At 45.7% G+C, this 15,825-nt stretch overlaps 3 protein-coding genes across 3 annotated transcripts; 2 read left to right on the top strand and 1 right to left on the bottom strand.

The window, feature by feature from the left end:
- Nucleotides 1–1,634: 1,634 nt before the first annotated feature.
- LACBIDRAFT_335242 (uncharacterized protein) lies at nt 1,635–2,469 on the top strand (the record flags this gene model as incomplete). Its single annotated transcript, XM_001890122.1, has 4 exons — nt 1,635–1,998; nt 2,024–2,079; nt 2,207–2,274; nt 2,376–2,469. 4 exons carry the CDS (start codon nt 1,635–1,637, stop codon nt 2,467–2,469), a joined length of 582 nt encoding a protein of 193 aa, XP_001890157.1.
- A 630-nt stretch (nt 2,470–3,099) lies between these two features.
- Nucleotides 3,100–4,397, bottom strand: LACBIDRAFT_335241 (uncharacterized protein; the record flags this gene model as incomplete). The annotated part of the gene is made up of 6 exons (XM_001890109.1): nt 3,100–3,530; nt 3,615–3,649; nt 3,718–3,788; nt 3,875–3,928; nt 4,153–4,219; nt 4,330–4,397. 6 exons carry the CDS (start codon nt 4,395–4,397, stop codon nt 3,100–3,102), a joined length of 726 nt encoding a protein of 241 aa, XP_001890144.1.
- Nucleotides 4,398–5,274: 877 nt separating this feature from the next.
- On the top strand, nt 5,275–8,398 carry LACBIDRAFT_296011 (uncharacterized protein; the record flags this gene model as incomplete). The annotated part of the gene is made up of 10 exons (XM_001890121.1): nt 5,275–5,393; nt 5,599–5,809; nt 5,860–5,928; nt 5,991–6,388; nt 6,479–6,583; nt 6,632–6,830; nt 6,977–7,072; nt 7,446–7,947; nt 7,975–8,187; nt 8,329–8,398. 10 exons carry the CDS (start codon nt 5,275–5,277, stop codon nt 8,370–8,372), a joined length of 1,956 nt encoding a protein of 651 aa, XP_001890156.1. The 3' UTR covers nt 8,373–8,398.
- Nucleotides 8,399–15,825: the final 7,427 nt, after the last annotated feature.

The raw sequence follows: 15,825 nt of genomic DNA, 5'->3' as shown, positions 1-15,825 counted from the left end.
TCTTACTGTTGACTGCCATGGCTACGTCCGCTGCACTGATGGTTGAAGATGGAGTTATCAAGATGGGCGGGGCGGAGCTGGGGCTGACGGATTCACGTTAATATTTATCTAGTAGCCCGAGATCATGAACCCTAACGTCAAACCACCATAGCGTTTATTACGTGGGTGGTCAGCGATCGTGTCTTCAACGGGCAATTCCTCGAGCTTGCGTTTCAAACGAGTTTCGCGTGGGTCAATGGGATCAGACATGGTGGTTCAGAAGAGAATCGATGCTGTGCGGCGTCAATCTTCAAAATGGGTAACGGACCGTTTCACAGAGTCAGAGGCTGACATTCCTGATTGAGGTACAGTGGTTCGCCGTCAAGTCAGGCCACAAGGATGGCGGTCAACGGAGAAGTGTGTCAGAGAAGCAAAACGACGACCACCTCTCAAGACTGAGGGAAATTGAAACTCAAAGGGACGAACGAACTCGAACGAAAGGCAGATGCGTGGTCACGGTCGTGCTTGTTCTGTGTAGCTGTGCGAAAGACGACCTTTCCTTCCACCAGGAGAGATACCTTGCGACCTGGCACTTATGGGTCCTCCTACTTATTGTTGTCAGGTGAATGTTGTCTTTGTTCGGCCAGCTTCTAGTCTCGAAGTTCCCTCACGAACCCCCGTCGTCGAATGGAGTTTCATGACGAGTCATCCAAAGTTACCTTTCTGGGTCGTTCAACTACTGTCGACATCGCCTGGAGACCCGACCTCGCTGTGATCAAAATTCAACCCGATGACCGCTTCCGCCAACGTACCGATAGAGAGAGCGGGGAGCTGTTGAGATTCAAAGGATGCGTTACCCGGGCTTCATTGCCAGCTCTGAGTGAGTTCCTCCTCCCGTTAGATTTGCTCCCCTTTCTGCCTAAGCTCGTTTACCCTTCTGTCATGAAACCATACCCCCTCTCTTCTTTCGTCTGCCCACGTTACTCTAATGCGAAGACAATTCTATGACAGTTTCGGTCCTCTTGATTTCGTTTACGAGTGCCATGCTTGTAAAGCGCACAGCGCACAAGACCGCAAACCACAGATTTCTACTGGTACGACAACTGAAATCTTGAAATCGGGAAGTTACTGGATGCTTACGCTATCAACAGGACTGTTTACGGATCCTTGGAGTCTGGACTCCCACCCGGCAACGCTCGAAGCTATTTTGCATAACACGGGGGAGACTTCGCTAGGTGAAGTAAATCGTCAGTATTTCTTTCCTACGAAGTCGACAACGCCTTCTCTAAACAGCCTTTCCACTGCAGATGTGGCGGGCGTTTGCCCAGCTTGACGACGGTAATACCCTCTCGAAAAGCTCCACACGGCATGCTAGGTTACTGCCGTCCACCTGATCATAAGCGCAAGCTTCAGTCGGAAAGCTTCGGAGAGCTGGAGATTGGGGATAACGGCCATATCTCCTTTGGTAAGCTATCGCCCTTGCGTTATTTATTCATTCGTACTCTCATTCCTCCCTCGATCTCTGGATGCCTTTTCACCTCGCATATATTCGATCTTTCGCTTGCTAACTGCCCCCCTTCGTTACTCAGGTCCTGGTTATATAACACCAACGCAAGCCCCACTTCGATGATCCTACCGTCTTTCCTAGGTCCACCATGACCCCCACGACCCGGCAACTGCATCCCGTCGTGCATCGACTCATGAAGGAAATTTCGTTTAATCCTTCTAACGAACCCGCCTCCATACCAAGCCCGCTCATCCAACAACAACTCTTTGCCATTGGCCGTAGGCAGACCTCTCACACGCATCAATCGTCTCATCGGTTGGGGCCACCTGCTCCGCTATCCTGTCATTCTCCTCTGCCAAAGCTCACCCAGCGCTCAGATCTTCTCGGTAACCTCATTCCCGACGCTGTATTCGTCGTTACGTACATGGTATACGTACCACCCAGTGGCCCACTCTCTGCCTTTACCACAAGAATTCGTTGTCTCTGGGCTCAACGTTCACACAGTGTAGATTGTCCGTCTTGTGTATCCATCCGCAGCTCGTCGCCACCATGCTACCGTAACGTCACACATACGCATCGCTGATTGGGCTCTTGTAAGTTTGGATTAGGCGCGGCCGACGACGATGGTTATTGACACCTGCCTTCTTTTCCAATAGTTCTACGGCCAATAAGGAACTACTGAGGGCAAAGGCCTAGGGCGAGAAACACCAAACTCATTAGGGTCCTCGTCTCTTCTCGCGTGGACACCGACCTCTATGGCGGATGGGGGGCGTGGCTATTGCACATAGGTCAGTGATACTTGACTGCTTCGCATGTGTCGGGTTAGTACTCACAGCAAGCGTGTATAGCTTTGTTTGGGGTGCGTATGTATGCTGTGCTTTTGCCCCAGGGGAAGGAGGGAGAGGGCTCCAAGCTTCAGTCTCTGTTCAGCCGATCGAAAGAACACCCTCAAGCTTGAACGTCGGCAAAGTCGAGACGTTTGATTATATTGCTTACAATGGGAATCGTAACATTACAACCCTGACTCTGTAGCTTGACCAATTCGTGTTGGGATACTACCCATGTCAATGTTATCTCCCAAAACATGAACGGCCACTCGTTAACTTTCTACTTTCACAAGTTTCACAACGACGATGACTGGTATCAAGTAAAAACTGGGTAGGCATTCGGCAAATGGTACACTTATTTGAGGAATGTCGGACGATTACATTGCACTACCTCTCAATTTACACACGAGCACAGGCTGTTGTAAATGTAAGAAGTCACGACTACTTTTCTTTTGCCTGCAGAATTCACAGCAAAGGACGCAAACATGACAGTTCTGGCGTTGAAGATGCCAAGGGCCGGGAATGCGGGATACCGCGAGAGGTGCAGGCGAAGAACTGGGCTTACGGTCGTACAGCGCTAGCGTGGCTGACTAAAAGTGATTGGAAGGGGTGTATATGCGACCTACGTCGGTGTCATGGAGCAGGGATGGGTAGAGGTAGGTGTTAGGAGATCTCGAAGCGCGGAGAGAAGATTGCGAGTATGAAGTTTGTGAGCAGCAGCTCCGCTCCCATTCTGCCTTTGAGCAACGAACGCAAGTGGGCTGGTAAATCCACATTTGAGGGGGGCTACAACTCGCTCATACGAGCAGATAGTCCCCTATGCAACTCATGATCCTCAGTCAACGTATGATCGGTGATCGTTTGCAAGGTGATTGTAGACGTTGGCTCAAATCCCTCCGGGTTGGCAGTCTCGTTGACTTGCAAGCGAGCGGATTCCTTGATTGTGGAGTCTACGCTCGTATAGGAAGAGTTAAATTGTAAGGCATGTGTCGTCGACGTTCTGGGTCCAGGAGGGAGGGAGCCTATGCAGAAGCTGTCCGTCAGGATTTTCCAAATCCACCGATGTGCATCGATCCAGCGCCGCACTCTGAGGTTGTTAAAACAGCGATTCGTTGAAGTCCGAAGACAAGCGTTGAACGTTGAGCTTTTAGCTAGTGCTGCGAGTCGGTGACTAGATACGCGGACGTCGACTTCGCTTGGCCCGCCGACGCGGGAAGCTAGAGTGGAAACAAGGTTAGATCCCAGGAGAGGCGAAGAGAAATGACGAACTCACCCCAATATGATCTCCAGTCGCATCTCACCGGGAGCGACGCATTCACGCTGACGTGCGTCCTCACTGGGCACGAAGAACACTGCAATGATAGATCAGCCGTTTGTGGTTATGACTATGGGATGTAAACTCACCGATAACCCAACGTCATGCCATCGACGAAATCCATCAAGTGGTCCAATCGATCAGTCATGCTCGGCTTTTCCTTTGGTATTCTTGGAGTCATTGAGTATGTTGTTGTTTTACGACCTCCCGAATGAACGCTAACCAAAGTCGGACCAATTGGCATACCCTACAAGCGGAGAGAGTAAATTGTGAGCCTCCGAGAGCAGAAACGACAAAGTTCTAATAAGATAGGTGCATGAGTGAGGAAAGAAAGGGAAAACCAAGAAGACGGACCAAAGGAGGGTGAAGAGACCCGTTGCGAGCGTGAATGGCCTAGTATAACAGGCAACAGTATCTCGCGTTTCAAGAATCCGGAGGCTCTTCGTCATTGTTGATAAGCGTGGTCATTTTGTCAAAGGGACGGTGTTTGTTCGTATCATCGAGGAACGATTCGAGAGACCTACCATGTATACAAAGATTTGTGAATGCCCGTCCTTCATTCCCTGCACAAACCGAAAGGGGAGGAGGGGGCTAGTCGAGTCATCCATCGATCACCAACGGAGGTGAAGGTAGCGGCTGCAGGGAATGGAAGTTGAATATGAATACTGTAAGATCGAAGAACGAGGGAAGTGAATGCTTACCCCAGCTGAACGGACGAGACAGAGCGTGGCGGCTCTTCAAGAAAGGCGCCACCAACGAGGACAACCATCGCTCTGAATCGCCAACCCCAAACCGTTTCCCTCCTGCTATCCTCCATCCAAGCAAGAACGGGGTAAGCGCATACGGCGGGATTCTGCGCTGGGCTGTATGTGGCTCCATGCGCTCAGAGTTCGACCGTCAAGTGCTTTCTTTCATGGTTTGAGTGGACTTTACGGATCTTGTGCAGCAGCAGCCCAGAGTTGGTCATGGGTAGGAGAAGGGGAAGGGAAGGTCGGAGAGAGGTGTGAGCCCTTGCCTGTCTTGTTGGGATGAAATCGAGGAGGGCATGACGGATGAGAACGGGGTGTACGTTGCTATGTAGGTCTGTATGCCGGTGTCAGCAACGTCTTTTGGAAAAAAAGAGAGGGGAGAAACAAAGTACGTACTTGTACTTCATCAGAGCCTAACACACATGCTATTCCTGCCCTTCCATCGTGACGTTCCCTCGAGATGCACTGTGTCTTCTCGGTTTCACGGATGAACCACTACGAGGAAGAGGGCACGATGACGATAGACGGGGGAAGTTTAGAACTTTTCTTGTTTGGTACTTGGTACACGTAGGCGACGCGGCGGCTGGAGATGGATTTGTTTATGAAATTTAGAGCGGCATGCCATTGACGATCGGAGAAGATGCGATAACTTCCGTGAAGGTGCGGCCTGCCATGAATTCCGTTTGGAAAGCTGGGAAAGAAGTGACGTCGTTATCTACAGAAGGATCGTTAGTGAATCATGGGACGACAACTATGTGTGGAAGATTGACCTACGCAACGACCGAAGCGCATAGCGGGCATTTGAGGACAGAAGCTCACTAAGAGGTAAGAGGTACGGCTGCCGAAGAAGTGGCATTAATTTCTGTAGCTCGTTTTATGGAGGGTTTTGACACAAGAATGCCCTCAGGGGAAGCGAAAAGGAATGTCGTGAGCAAGGTTGTGAGCAATACGAGCAATGGGATTTTGAAATTTGATGGGATGATTCAAACTCACGCCGCCTTCGTTCCCTTTGGTATGTAAGTTATTGCCTTTGCCTGTGGATGATTTTTCACCTCGCATATATTCGGTATTTGGCTAACCACCCATTCTTACTCAGGTCCTAGTTTCATAACACCGACGAAAGCCCCACTTCGACGTGGCATCTTGCATCCCTTCGTGTATGCACTCACAAGGAGATATCAGCATAATTTGACCTTTCAACGATCTTGCCTCCATACCAAGCTCGTTCATCCAACATCAACTCTTCGCCGCAGACCTCTCACATGCATCGATGATCTCATCGGTTTGGCCCATCTATTCCGCTAATCGGTCATTCTCACCTGCCAAAGTTCGCTCAGTATTCAAATATTCAGAGCTTCTCGGTTACCTCGATTCCGACGCTCTGCGTGTCGTGACAGACATGGATACCACCCAATGGCCTTACTCTCTGCCTGTAATACCAGGCTGTCCCAACGTCACACATACGGTCATTGAATATTGAAGGCTCCTCGGCGCTTCCCGCGCGGACACCGACTTCTATGGAGTGAGGGACGTGGCTATTGCGTCACTATTGTAAGTTTCCGAGATTCTAAAATGACTTGTACTGATCAATCATCCTTCTCTTAGCCTCCTAGAGGAGGAAGACCACCATCACCCTGTCCACCCTCTCCACTCTTAAACGCGTTCTTTCCAAACAGTTCGATTCAGACTCTTTTTCTGACAACGGCTCAGACGACGACGGCGACCGAGGGAAATGGCAGCAACGTTCCCCATCACCCGCCGCCTCAAGCGTCTACCACCTCGCAGCTAGTTTCGTCCAAAGAATGGACACGTTCGTAGGGGGCGTGGCACCGCGATCACCTGTGCCAAATGACGCAGAGCTAGGAGCTGACGCAGAGAGGAAACGCGACTGTAGTCGTAGAGTGGCAGAATGTATACTCACGCTGCGGGAGGCTCAGCAGAGGAAACTCGTTGAAGACCGCGTGCTGTCTATGCTGGAGAGCTCAAAGTCGCTCCTTCCACCGCCCTCCAGGTGTCAAACTTTGCCTAACCCACCATTCTCGTCTAACTCGCAGAAACAGTCGGGTGGCGCTACAAATTGATGGTCTGCTACGAAGAGTAGGTTTACGCCTACGAAAGACCCTCCAACGCCTGCTCAGAAAACCATATTGGACACAAAGACGAGGGATAAGGATAACAAGAAGAACGCCAAAGGCAAGGGGACAAAGTGAAAGAGAAGGAATGGTCTCCAAACGCCTTAAGTTCACCGATCCAGCACTCGTCAACCTCAACATCCCAACAACACCCGTTCGACGCGTCCCCGTACCTCCTCCTTCCTCCCCGTCCTCGCCTACCCCGTCCTCGCCTACCCCTTCTCGTCCGAGTCTCTCGAATACGCCACCCAACTTGACACCTTCTCCCATGCATACAACCGAAACCCTGCCTTCTTTCCCTTCTCGCGAGGCTCCACCTTTGTATGCGTAATTCACATCCCAAGGAACGCTAGACGTACCGGGTACACTCCTCATAATAGCCAAGCGCTTCAAGAAGCTCGAGAAATGGACCGTGGGACACGTTTGGGCTTTGGAAGGTCGGATGAATGATGCTGAGAGGTGGCTAGTTGACAAAGAAGCGGAGAATAAAGGAAAAGGACAAGGACAAGGAGGACAAGGAATCCAAATCCGGGTCTCTAAGACACGCCGGTTCAACGGACAACGTGAAATATGAAGTTGTCAAACTCCAAGGCCGCTTAGGCGAACTAAGTCGGGAGATGGCGAACATGGCGACGGCGCCTAAAAATCTTTTTCTGCCGCTGTATCAATGTTGGTCGCACCACAAACTACTTCCTCCATCATCACGCACTGGCATCCAACCTCTCCCGTTGTAACACACTGGACAGGATCATCGTCAGGACCTAGCATGCCCATCCACTATCCTAGGTTATCTAGTACAACTGCAAGAGAATCTACGAGTCCCCCAATGACTTCGAAGAGGCGAGAGTCGGGCATGAGGTTTCCGTACCCTGCGGGAGATCATTCTTCTCTACCAGATACGTTCTCCCCCAGTATTTCTCCCCCTTCGTCAATTAGTTCCGCTATGAGGCCTCTGTCTACGGCCATTTCGGGGCCATCCCTCCATTCATCCTCAGTACACTACCGGGTGCTTCGTATTCTACGACCTCACTTTCCTCACTGGCTTCGGTTACGGGTAGGCTGCCGTCCCCGCCTGTTCAACCCAAGTTTGTCCCTGCTTCTGCTTCTGCCAGTCAAACGGCCAGCCCAACGCCCGCACCAGCGAAAGGACGAGGAGCACAACAAGGTTTGCCACCCCCGAAATCAGCTGCTGGGAAAAGGCAAATGAGTGTAAGCCCCACGCCAAGCAAACGGTACACCGTTGCGCTTGGAGGACCGATAACTGCGCCGCCGGATGAAGATGGATTTTCTTCGAACGCTGCTTCTTTGTTCTATGCCACCGCCGCTAATACCGCCGCCAATACCAATGCAAATATCAATAACCATACAAATCCACTTGCTACTGCTCCTTTATTGAAAAGGGTAGGCACGCCACGGTCCTACTCCCGTGTCATCGGGGGTTCGTTTTCCTTTTCTCCCGTGCCAGGGGACGATGACAAGAAGGAGGAGGAAGGAGCGGGAGAGTTCGGAGAAGGTGAAGAGACCATCGGCAAGTCGTCTGGTATCAAGCTCAGGAACGCGAATGGGAGTCTGTCTTCCACCACGTCAAACTCAATGTCGCCTGGTGGACCTGGGGGTGGTGATTACAAGCCCACAGCCACCACGTCACCATCGCCGTCCACTCGTCGGATCAGTATGGGTACGCTAGCCTCCCTCCTCAGACTCAGGCTCCTACCATGGAGACTACTGTGCCTTATCGGGAAGCTGGCCACCTTAACTCATTGTCCTAGTTAAGGACTGAGTTTTGAACTATTTGCCATTTTTTTACATTTTCCGTTAGGTGTACTTCTCATCTTAATGACTACGTATATTTTAGAATTTTAAATTGAAATTTGACTTGGTGGTGTTTTTTTGCGTAAAAAGACCATAAACACGGCCCTGACTGGGAAGCTGGCCACATCCGGTTTGTATTCAAATCGTGTTCGGCTCCTTACGTTTCGTGACAAATACCAAATAGAATAACTCCAGAGTAGCAATCCAGCAGCAATATGCCTGTATCGTGATGGATAATGGTCCTCTCAGAACAGAAATTTGCGTAGCTATTTAGAACTATATATGTATAATTATCGAGAAGTTTCGTAATTTTTGGGTGTGTTCTGACTGACCTTTTCTTTCAAACATTCCTGTGCAAGTAATGTTGGACTTTGGGAAGTCCTGGTTGATAGTGCCAGGAGATTGGGGAATAAAAATCAGAAAAAAATAGAGTATAAAAGATGCATTGAATTTAATAACTATTCCCTCAAAAGGTTAGAGTTGGTAATGATTTCTGCAAAAGATCTCTATGATTACTTTCCAGAGGCAACATTTATTATTTAAGAATGTACCCCTTGATGACACTGAAGTTCCAGTCCAATCTCAATTCAAAAATATTTTAAAAAAAGGCTACTAGCTGCTTTACTCTACTTGAGTTTTGACTGTGCAAAAATTTGGGTCAAGGACCTATAATTCTGCACATGCAAAGCTGGCCATGTTGAGGCAGCATCGTGTGAACATGGTAAAAGTGCTATGGTACCTGAATATGAGGAATCATTTGTTCATGGGGTTGATTTAAGGACAATTTTCATTTTTTAGATATTCTCACTCAATTGACCTATTCTCAAGCTTTCCAATGATATAATTTTTTTGATATTTTGTGCAGCACAAACAGCTGCAGAAAATCAGTGGCCAGCTTCCTGATTACATACAGTACTGCACCATTAAAGCCAAAGTTGAGGTCGCAGTCTACTGAGCAACTTTCCTCTACCAGCTCCATTGGGACGGGAGATGGAATGATAAGCGGTGGTCTTGGAGGAGGGGGGACCAAGTTCGTGGACTCTTTGTTATTGAGGAGCCACCAGCAAAGTCAAGAGGGGTTACAGGTGAAGATGCCGATGCCAAAGGCAGTGGGGAAGGTCCTGATTGGGCGGTTGGTTGCATTTTTTGATGGGGAGAAAGGGGGGAAGATGTAGGCTGGGTGGGTGGGAGAAGGTTTTTTGTTTGTTTGGAAGCAGGATGGATGGATGAATGCCTGGGGTGAAGGAAGGGATGGAAGAAGGAGAGAGCCTAATGGGTATGGATCTGAAGTGACTGATATGTACCTCTGACTTGCTTTACTTATACCCTCCCAATGATATGAGAGTACTGATGCTTGGTTTTTTTATATTACCTCAGTTTTTTTATTACTTGAATGCCTTTTTTTGTAGATCATATCTGTGTCTTGATGATGTGTTGTATTTCAAGTTGGTGATACACACCATTCAAAAGTCAAGCCAAAAAAAAGAAAAACAAAGATTGGGGCTGTCCCCCTTGGAGTTGGTGGTTAAACATACTGGTACCATGCACTTTCTCTGACTGGCTTTACTTATATATAGCCCTCCAATATTATAACAGTGCTGATGCTTGGGTTTAATGTGAGGACTTTTCACTCACTAGAAAACAAAACATTACACTCTTCTGCAAGCTGCATCCAATTATTTCCAATATCAGATTTCAAAATGTAATACAAGGGGGGTCCAGGATTTTTGATAACCATATGGGGTTGAATTTTTTTCTAAGGCCTTGATGACTGGACTAACACTTGAGACAGTGACAAATATGTAGGGCTACATACAGTTGAGTGCAAAAAGAATGAAGGTTGGTTCATTTTTCTGGTTCTTTCTAAGAATCTATTGTACCTCAAATGTATTTGTGTATTCTTTTACATTATGTAGTTGTGTTACACTTCCCTTGGTATGGACTAATTTCAGTGAAAGCTGGAGCCTTGAGAAGGTTTTTATTCTGGAGGCCATTTTTGGCATCTGAAAAAAAAAAATTGTGCTAACTGGAGAGGTAGCCAGAACATACCTCTGGTCAACCTGAATGAGCCTATCAAAGAATTAGTCAAAAATACTAAGCAATTAGGTCTGTAGAGGCTTTGGAAAATGGCTTGTTTTGTCTAAAACAGGACAAAAATGACCAAAATGGCACAAAATGACCATTTTCTGCAGGCTCTACAAGCATAACCGCTCAGTATTTTTAACTAATTCTTTGGTAGGCTCATTCAGGTTGACCAGAGGTATGTTCTGGCTACCTCTCCAGTTAGTGCATATTTTTTTTTTCAGATGCCAGAAATGGCCTCCAGAATAAAAACCTTCTCAAGGCTCCAGCTTTCACTGAAATTAGTCCATACCAAGGGAAGTGTAACACAACTACATAATGTAAAAGAATACACAAATACATTTGAGGTACAATAGATTCTTAGAAAGAACCAGAAAAATGAACCAACCTTCATTCTTTTTGCACTCAACTGTATGTGTAAATCAAAGGCACTCAAAACTTTGGAATAGCCTGGAATCCTTGTTTTCATGAAATATTTGCTCTCAATTTCTATGTATGGTGACAGAATTGTATATTCATCATATTGTGTCAAACAAACTTATAATAAAAAAAGCAATCAGTTCCAAAATAAGCATGAACCATATAATTGTCTCATAGATTCTAATTCTTATTTAGAATAATTTTTTGCTTTGGCCCAGGAAGTGTAACATACTCTAAATAATAATTATCTATGAGAGAATTTTATGGTTCATGGAACAGATTGCTTGTTTTATTATAAGTTTGTTTGAAAGCATATGACGAATGTACAAATCTGTCACCATACATAGAAACAAGCCTAAGACCTGCACCTATGGCACGGCGCTCGCTGGCGCTTGGCTGTTCCTTCACCATGGGTCACGGCTCGCCAGGGGCAAGCCCCCTGGACCCCCCTGTACACATCTTCAATCCCAGTTCCAGTACATGTTTCATCCCAATCCCCATGTACATATTTTATTCTAATCTTTATATGTTGGTGTAAATTACTGGTACATCTACATATATGATAAATTTTGCATCACAGTGGCAATTTTTCTGATATCTGCATGTGCCAAGTCCACAGTGCAGTGTGTTGGGCCCCAAACCCTGCTTCCACATAGCCAATAACTTGGCTGCTCCTACAACATGGGTCATAGCATGCTGGGGGCAGGCACTCTAACTCCAGTTTTTTGACATACCATCTTGCAAATTCAAATTGGTTCTGACTACCCATTAAACTGAGTGTTGAATATTTATTACATATCTTTATAAATGGTACTACTTCCAATTTAACATCTCTTACTGCTCTACCATGCCCCAATGTTTCTCATATTTTTGTACTGCGAACCCTCTCTTGTCATGCTATAAGACACCAACACATACAATAAATATATTTCTAACATGACCTTCCCTTACCTCCTCAGCTTTCCCAAAATCCTATTGGGCCAGAAACTATAGACTTCTAGTAGTTTTGAGAAATTAGATTATTTCTTCCTGGGTTTCTCGTCTCCATGGAATAAATTGACTAAATCTTTACTTATATTTGTGGAAATTCCTATGTCCTCTCCCAAATCAGCTCCCTAAGTCCCCATTTTATCTGGAAGATTTTTAACTCTCTGATTTATACATTTTATTAAATCTATATAACTCCAGGCCTGTTGAGAATCTTCAATAATAAAACTATGAGCAACTTACTGAGTTACAAAAATACTAATCTTTGAATTTCCAATCACATATTGAATTAGATAGAATACTTCAATATATAGCTTTGAGAGGTGCACATATCCACATTGGCATTACACTTCCCCAATGAAGAGCTGGGGTGAAGGGATAAAATTCTGACATAAAACAACAAACCCATCCAACATACTCTCAGATGTGATAATAAGCCTCCAAAGATTATAGGCAGGGATGTTGAGAGTAACATTCCCAATCTCTCCCTGGAGTGGATTGAAATTAAATATTGCACATGCAAGAGGGGAAGAAAACAGAAACCCAAACATGATGATGGATAGATTACGGAACTAAGTGATTAGATCAACCAACTATAAAATTGTGATAGGTGACCCACCCAATGATAAATATTTTCTGACTGTAGAGCAGAGCTGATAGATTCAACCACAAAGAGCAGGCAATGTAAGAAAGTTTGTACAGAAATAGAATTTACACCTCTATGTATGTGCCTACAAACTGGCCTCTCAAGCAAGAGAGCATTTTAAAATATGTATAAAATACAGAGAAATATTTACCCGGAGTTGAAGAGGGTAGATGAGGTCAAGCTCAATATAAAGATGTGAGGTTCAGAGTGATTATATAAGATTTGTCATTGCTGACTCAGCTGAGTCAGCCTTACTCAGCCATCAAAAGGCTAAAAACATTGTGCCATTCTATATAGATTGGGAGCAAATATTTCATGGAAACAAGGATTCTAGGCTATTCCAAATTTTTGAGTGCCTATAATTACACATATGTAGCATATTACAGTGCTTTGCATAATGCTTTGCAGCATGAATTTTTTGAAATTGTATTTGGTTGTGCTTGAACTGGACCCAAGCTGTCACAACCACCCCATTTAGCCTACCTAGCACCCAATTTCTTTTATGCAGGATTGTTCTCCCAAGGCAGGGCACCCTTGCACACACAGCCAGAGATTTTAGATGCCACACTGACTGAATAAAATTTCTCTTGAAACCTTTCATGAAAGGATCCTGTCTGGAATGGGCCTGAGTGTGACAACTTGGGTCCAGTTCAAACACAACCAAATACAATTTCAAAAAATTTGTGCTGCAAAGCACTGTACTTGCTGTCTCAAGTGTAACTAAAGGACATATCACTTGACATCTTATTAGTTGTGTCATATATTTTGGTGCATAATCTTATCTTTCCATTTAACATACTGGTTCTTTGATCTCTGGTTCAAAGAGCTTGATGATTTGGACTGATTCAGACTGTTTCCAGGCTGTGTGGAGTGAAAAATATAGGAGGTCAAATTTCTTTTTGAGTGCCTGTCAGAAAGATTAACTAACCATCCCTATATGGCATTTTCAAATCCTGGACCCCCCTTGATGTAATACCATTGCAAAAACTTTGATTAAGTCACAAAACTTCATTCCAATGTTTCTTTACACAAAATGTACTAAATATGTATGCTTGTACCTTAACATTAGTTATAATGATCAAGCATCCAATATATCTTTCCATTTCATCCAGATCCTCCATAAAATCTTCACTATTCCATGTCCTACATAATAACCAGTTCTTTAATACCCTGGGTGCATCTGACTAGTACTTACATCTACTCCCTTCTCTATGAGCAGCTTTGCAATTGCTTCATGGCCTCCATATGATGCTGCCTGGAGTGCATTTCCAAAGTGTCCTCTGTGTGCATTGACATCTGCTCCCTCATCTATGAGCAGCTTTGCAATTGCCTCATGGCCTCCACATGATGCTGCCCAGAGTGCATTTCCATACTCTCCTCCCTGGGCATTTACATGTGCTCCCTTGTCTATGAGCAGCTTTGCAATTGCCTCATGGCCTTCATATGATGCTGCTTGGAGTGCATTTCCATAGTATCCTCCCTGGGCATTTACATCTGCTCCCTTGTCTATGAGCAGCTTTGCAATTGCCTCATGGCCTTCACATGATGCTGCCTGGAGTGCATTTCCATAATATCCTCCCTGGGCATTTACATCTGCTCCCTTGTCTATGAGCAGCTTTGCAATTGCCTCATGGCCTTCATATGATGCTGCCTGGAGTGCATTTCCATACTCTCCTCCCTGGGCATTTACATGTGCTCCCTTGTCTATGAGCAGCTTTGCAATTGCCTCATGGCCTCCACATGATGCTGCCTGGAGTGCATTTCCAAAATATCCTCCCTGGGCATTTACATCTGCTCCCTTGTCTATGAGCAGCTTTGCAATTGCCTCATGGCCTTCATATGATGCTGCCTGGAGTGCATTTCCATACTCTCCTCCCTGGGCATTTACATGTGCTCCCTTGTCTATGAGCAGCTTTGCAATTGCCTCATGGCCTTCATATGATGCTGCTTGGAGTGCATTTCCATAGTATCCTCCCTGGGCATTTACATCTACTCCCTTCTCTATGAGCAGCTTTGCAATTGCCTCATGGCTTCCATGCTGATGCAGCCTGGAGTGCATTTCCATAGTGTCCTCCCTGGGCATTTACATCTGCTCCCTTGTCTATGAGCAGCTTTGCAATTGCCTCATGGCCTTCACATGATGCTGCCTGGAGTGCATTTCCATAATATCCTCCCTGGGCATTTACATCTGCTCCCTTGTCTATGAGCAGCTTTGCAATTGCCTCATGGCCTTCACATGATGCTGCCTGGAGTGCATTTCCATAGTATCCTCCCTGGGCATTTACATCTGCTCCCTTGTCTATGAGCAGCTTTGCAATTGCCTCATGGCCTTCATATGATGCTGCCTGGAGTGCATTTCCATAGTATCCTCCCTGGGCATTTACATCTGCTCCCTTGTCTATAAGCAGCTTTGCAATTGCCTCTTAGCCTTCATATGATGCTGCCTGGAGTGCATTTCCATAGAATCCTCCCTGTGCATTTACATCTGCTCCATTTCTGACAAAACATATGATGCTTCAGTTAGTCCAGCCTGTGATGCATAATATAGTGGTTTAGCAATCTCATCTCTCTGTCTCTGTGGATCTATATCATAATTTTGAACCCAGTTCACAAAAGCATTATTTTCATCTGTCAGAAGCTTCATCATCAATGCAAATATTGAAGATGACTGAGATTGACTCTTGCAACCAGAATGTGCATGTATGATCCAGTGTTCTGCAGCATATTTTGCAAGAGGGGATGATACATCCAGATTTTTATCAAGTGGCTCAGATGTATTGAATTGCAGAAGATAGGCCAGACAGATTTGAGATATGACAGAGTGTGATAGCTCCTCACTGAAACTGAAGTATCTGACTTGCTTCACATGATGGCTTTGAATATACTGGGATATTAGATATTCCTTGACAGAAAAGTGGGAAAGCTTGATGAAGCCTATCTAATAGTCAGTGCCTATTTCAATCTGTTATTCTTCTAAACACACCTTCTGATTTCTCAATAAAACTAGAACATATTTTCAAGACATCCTCCACATCTTGAAGTTCATTATCAGATTTGTACTCTGGTCCATTCTCAGCAGAGAGATCAATCGAAGCAGTTGCAGCCAACTCTTTTAGTGTCAGTGGACGAACAGCAAATGACAGCCACTGTAGAAAAGTTTTAGCATAGCAATGAGCTTTTTCATTGATTCCCAGCAGGATTTTGTCATAGGTTTTATCTAAACCCTGGGGTAGATCACCTAGCTGCTTCTTGAGATCAGCCTTAGTCCAGCACTTTTTCAGCTCATTTAACTGTAATGCAATCCAACGAAACCTAAAATTGTATTTAACACTCATTCTGTCATTCAAATGTTGATAATAAACATACATC

This window comes from Laccaria bicolor, genomic scaffold (assembly GCF_000143565.1).
Source record: "Laccaria bicolor S238N-H82 LACBIscaffold_80 genomic scaffold, whole genome shotgun sequence".
Lineage (NCBI taxonomy): Eukaryota > Fungi > Basidiomycota > Agaricomycetes > Agaricales > Hydnangiaceae > Laccaria > Laccaria bicolor.
Note: the sequence above shows the minus strand (reverse complement) of the source record. Positions and strands in the feature narration are given on the sequence as shown.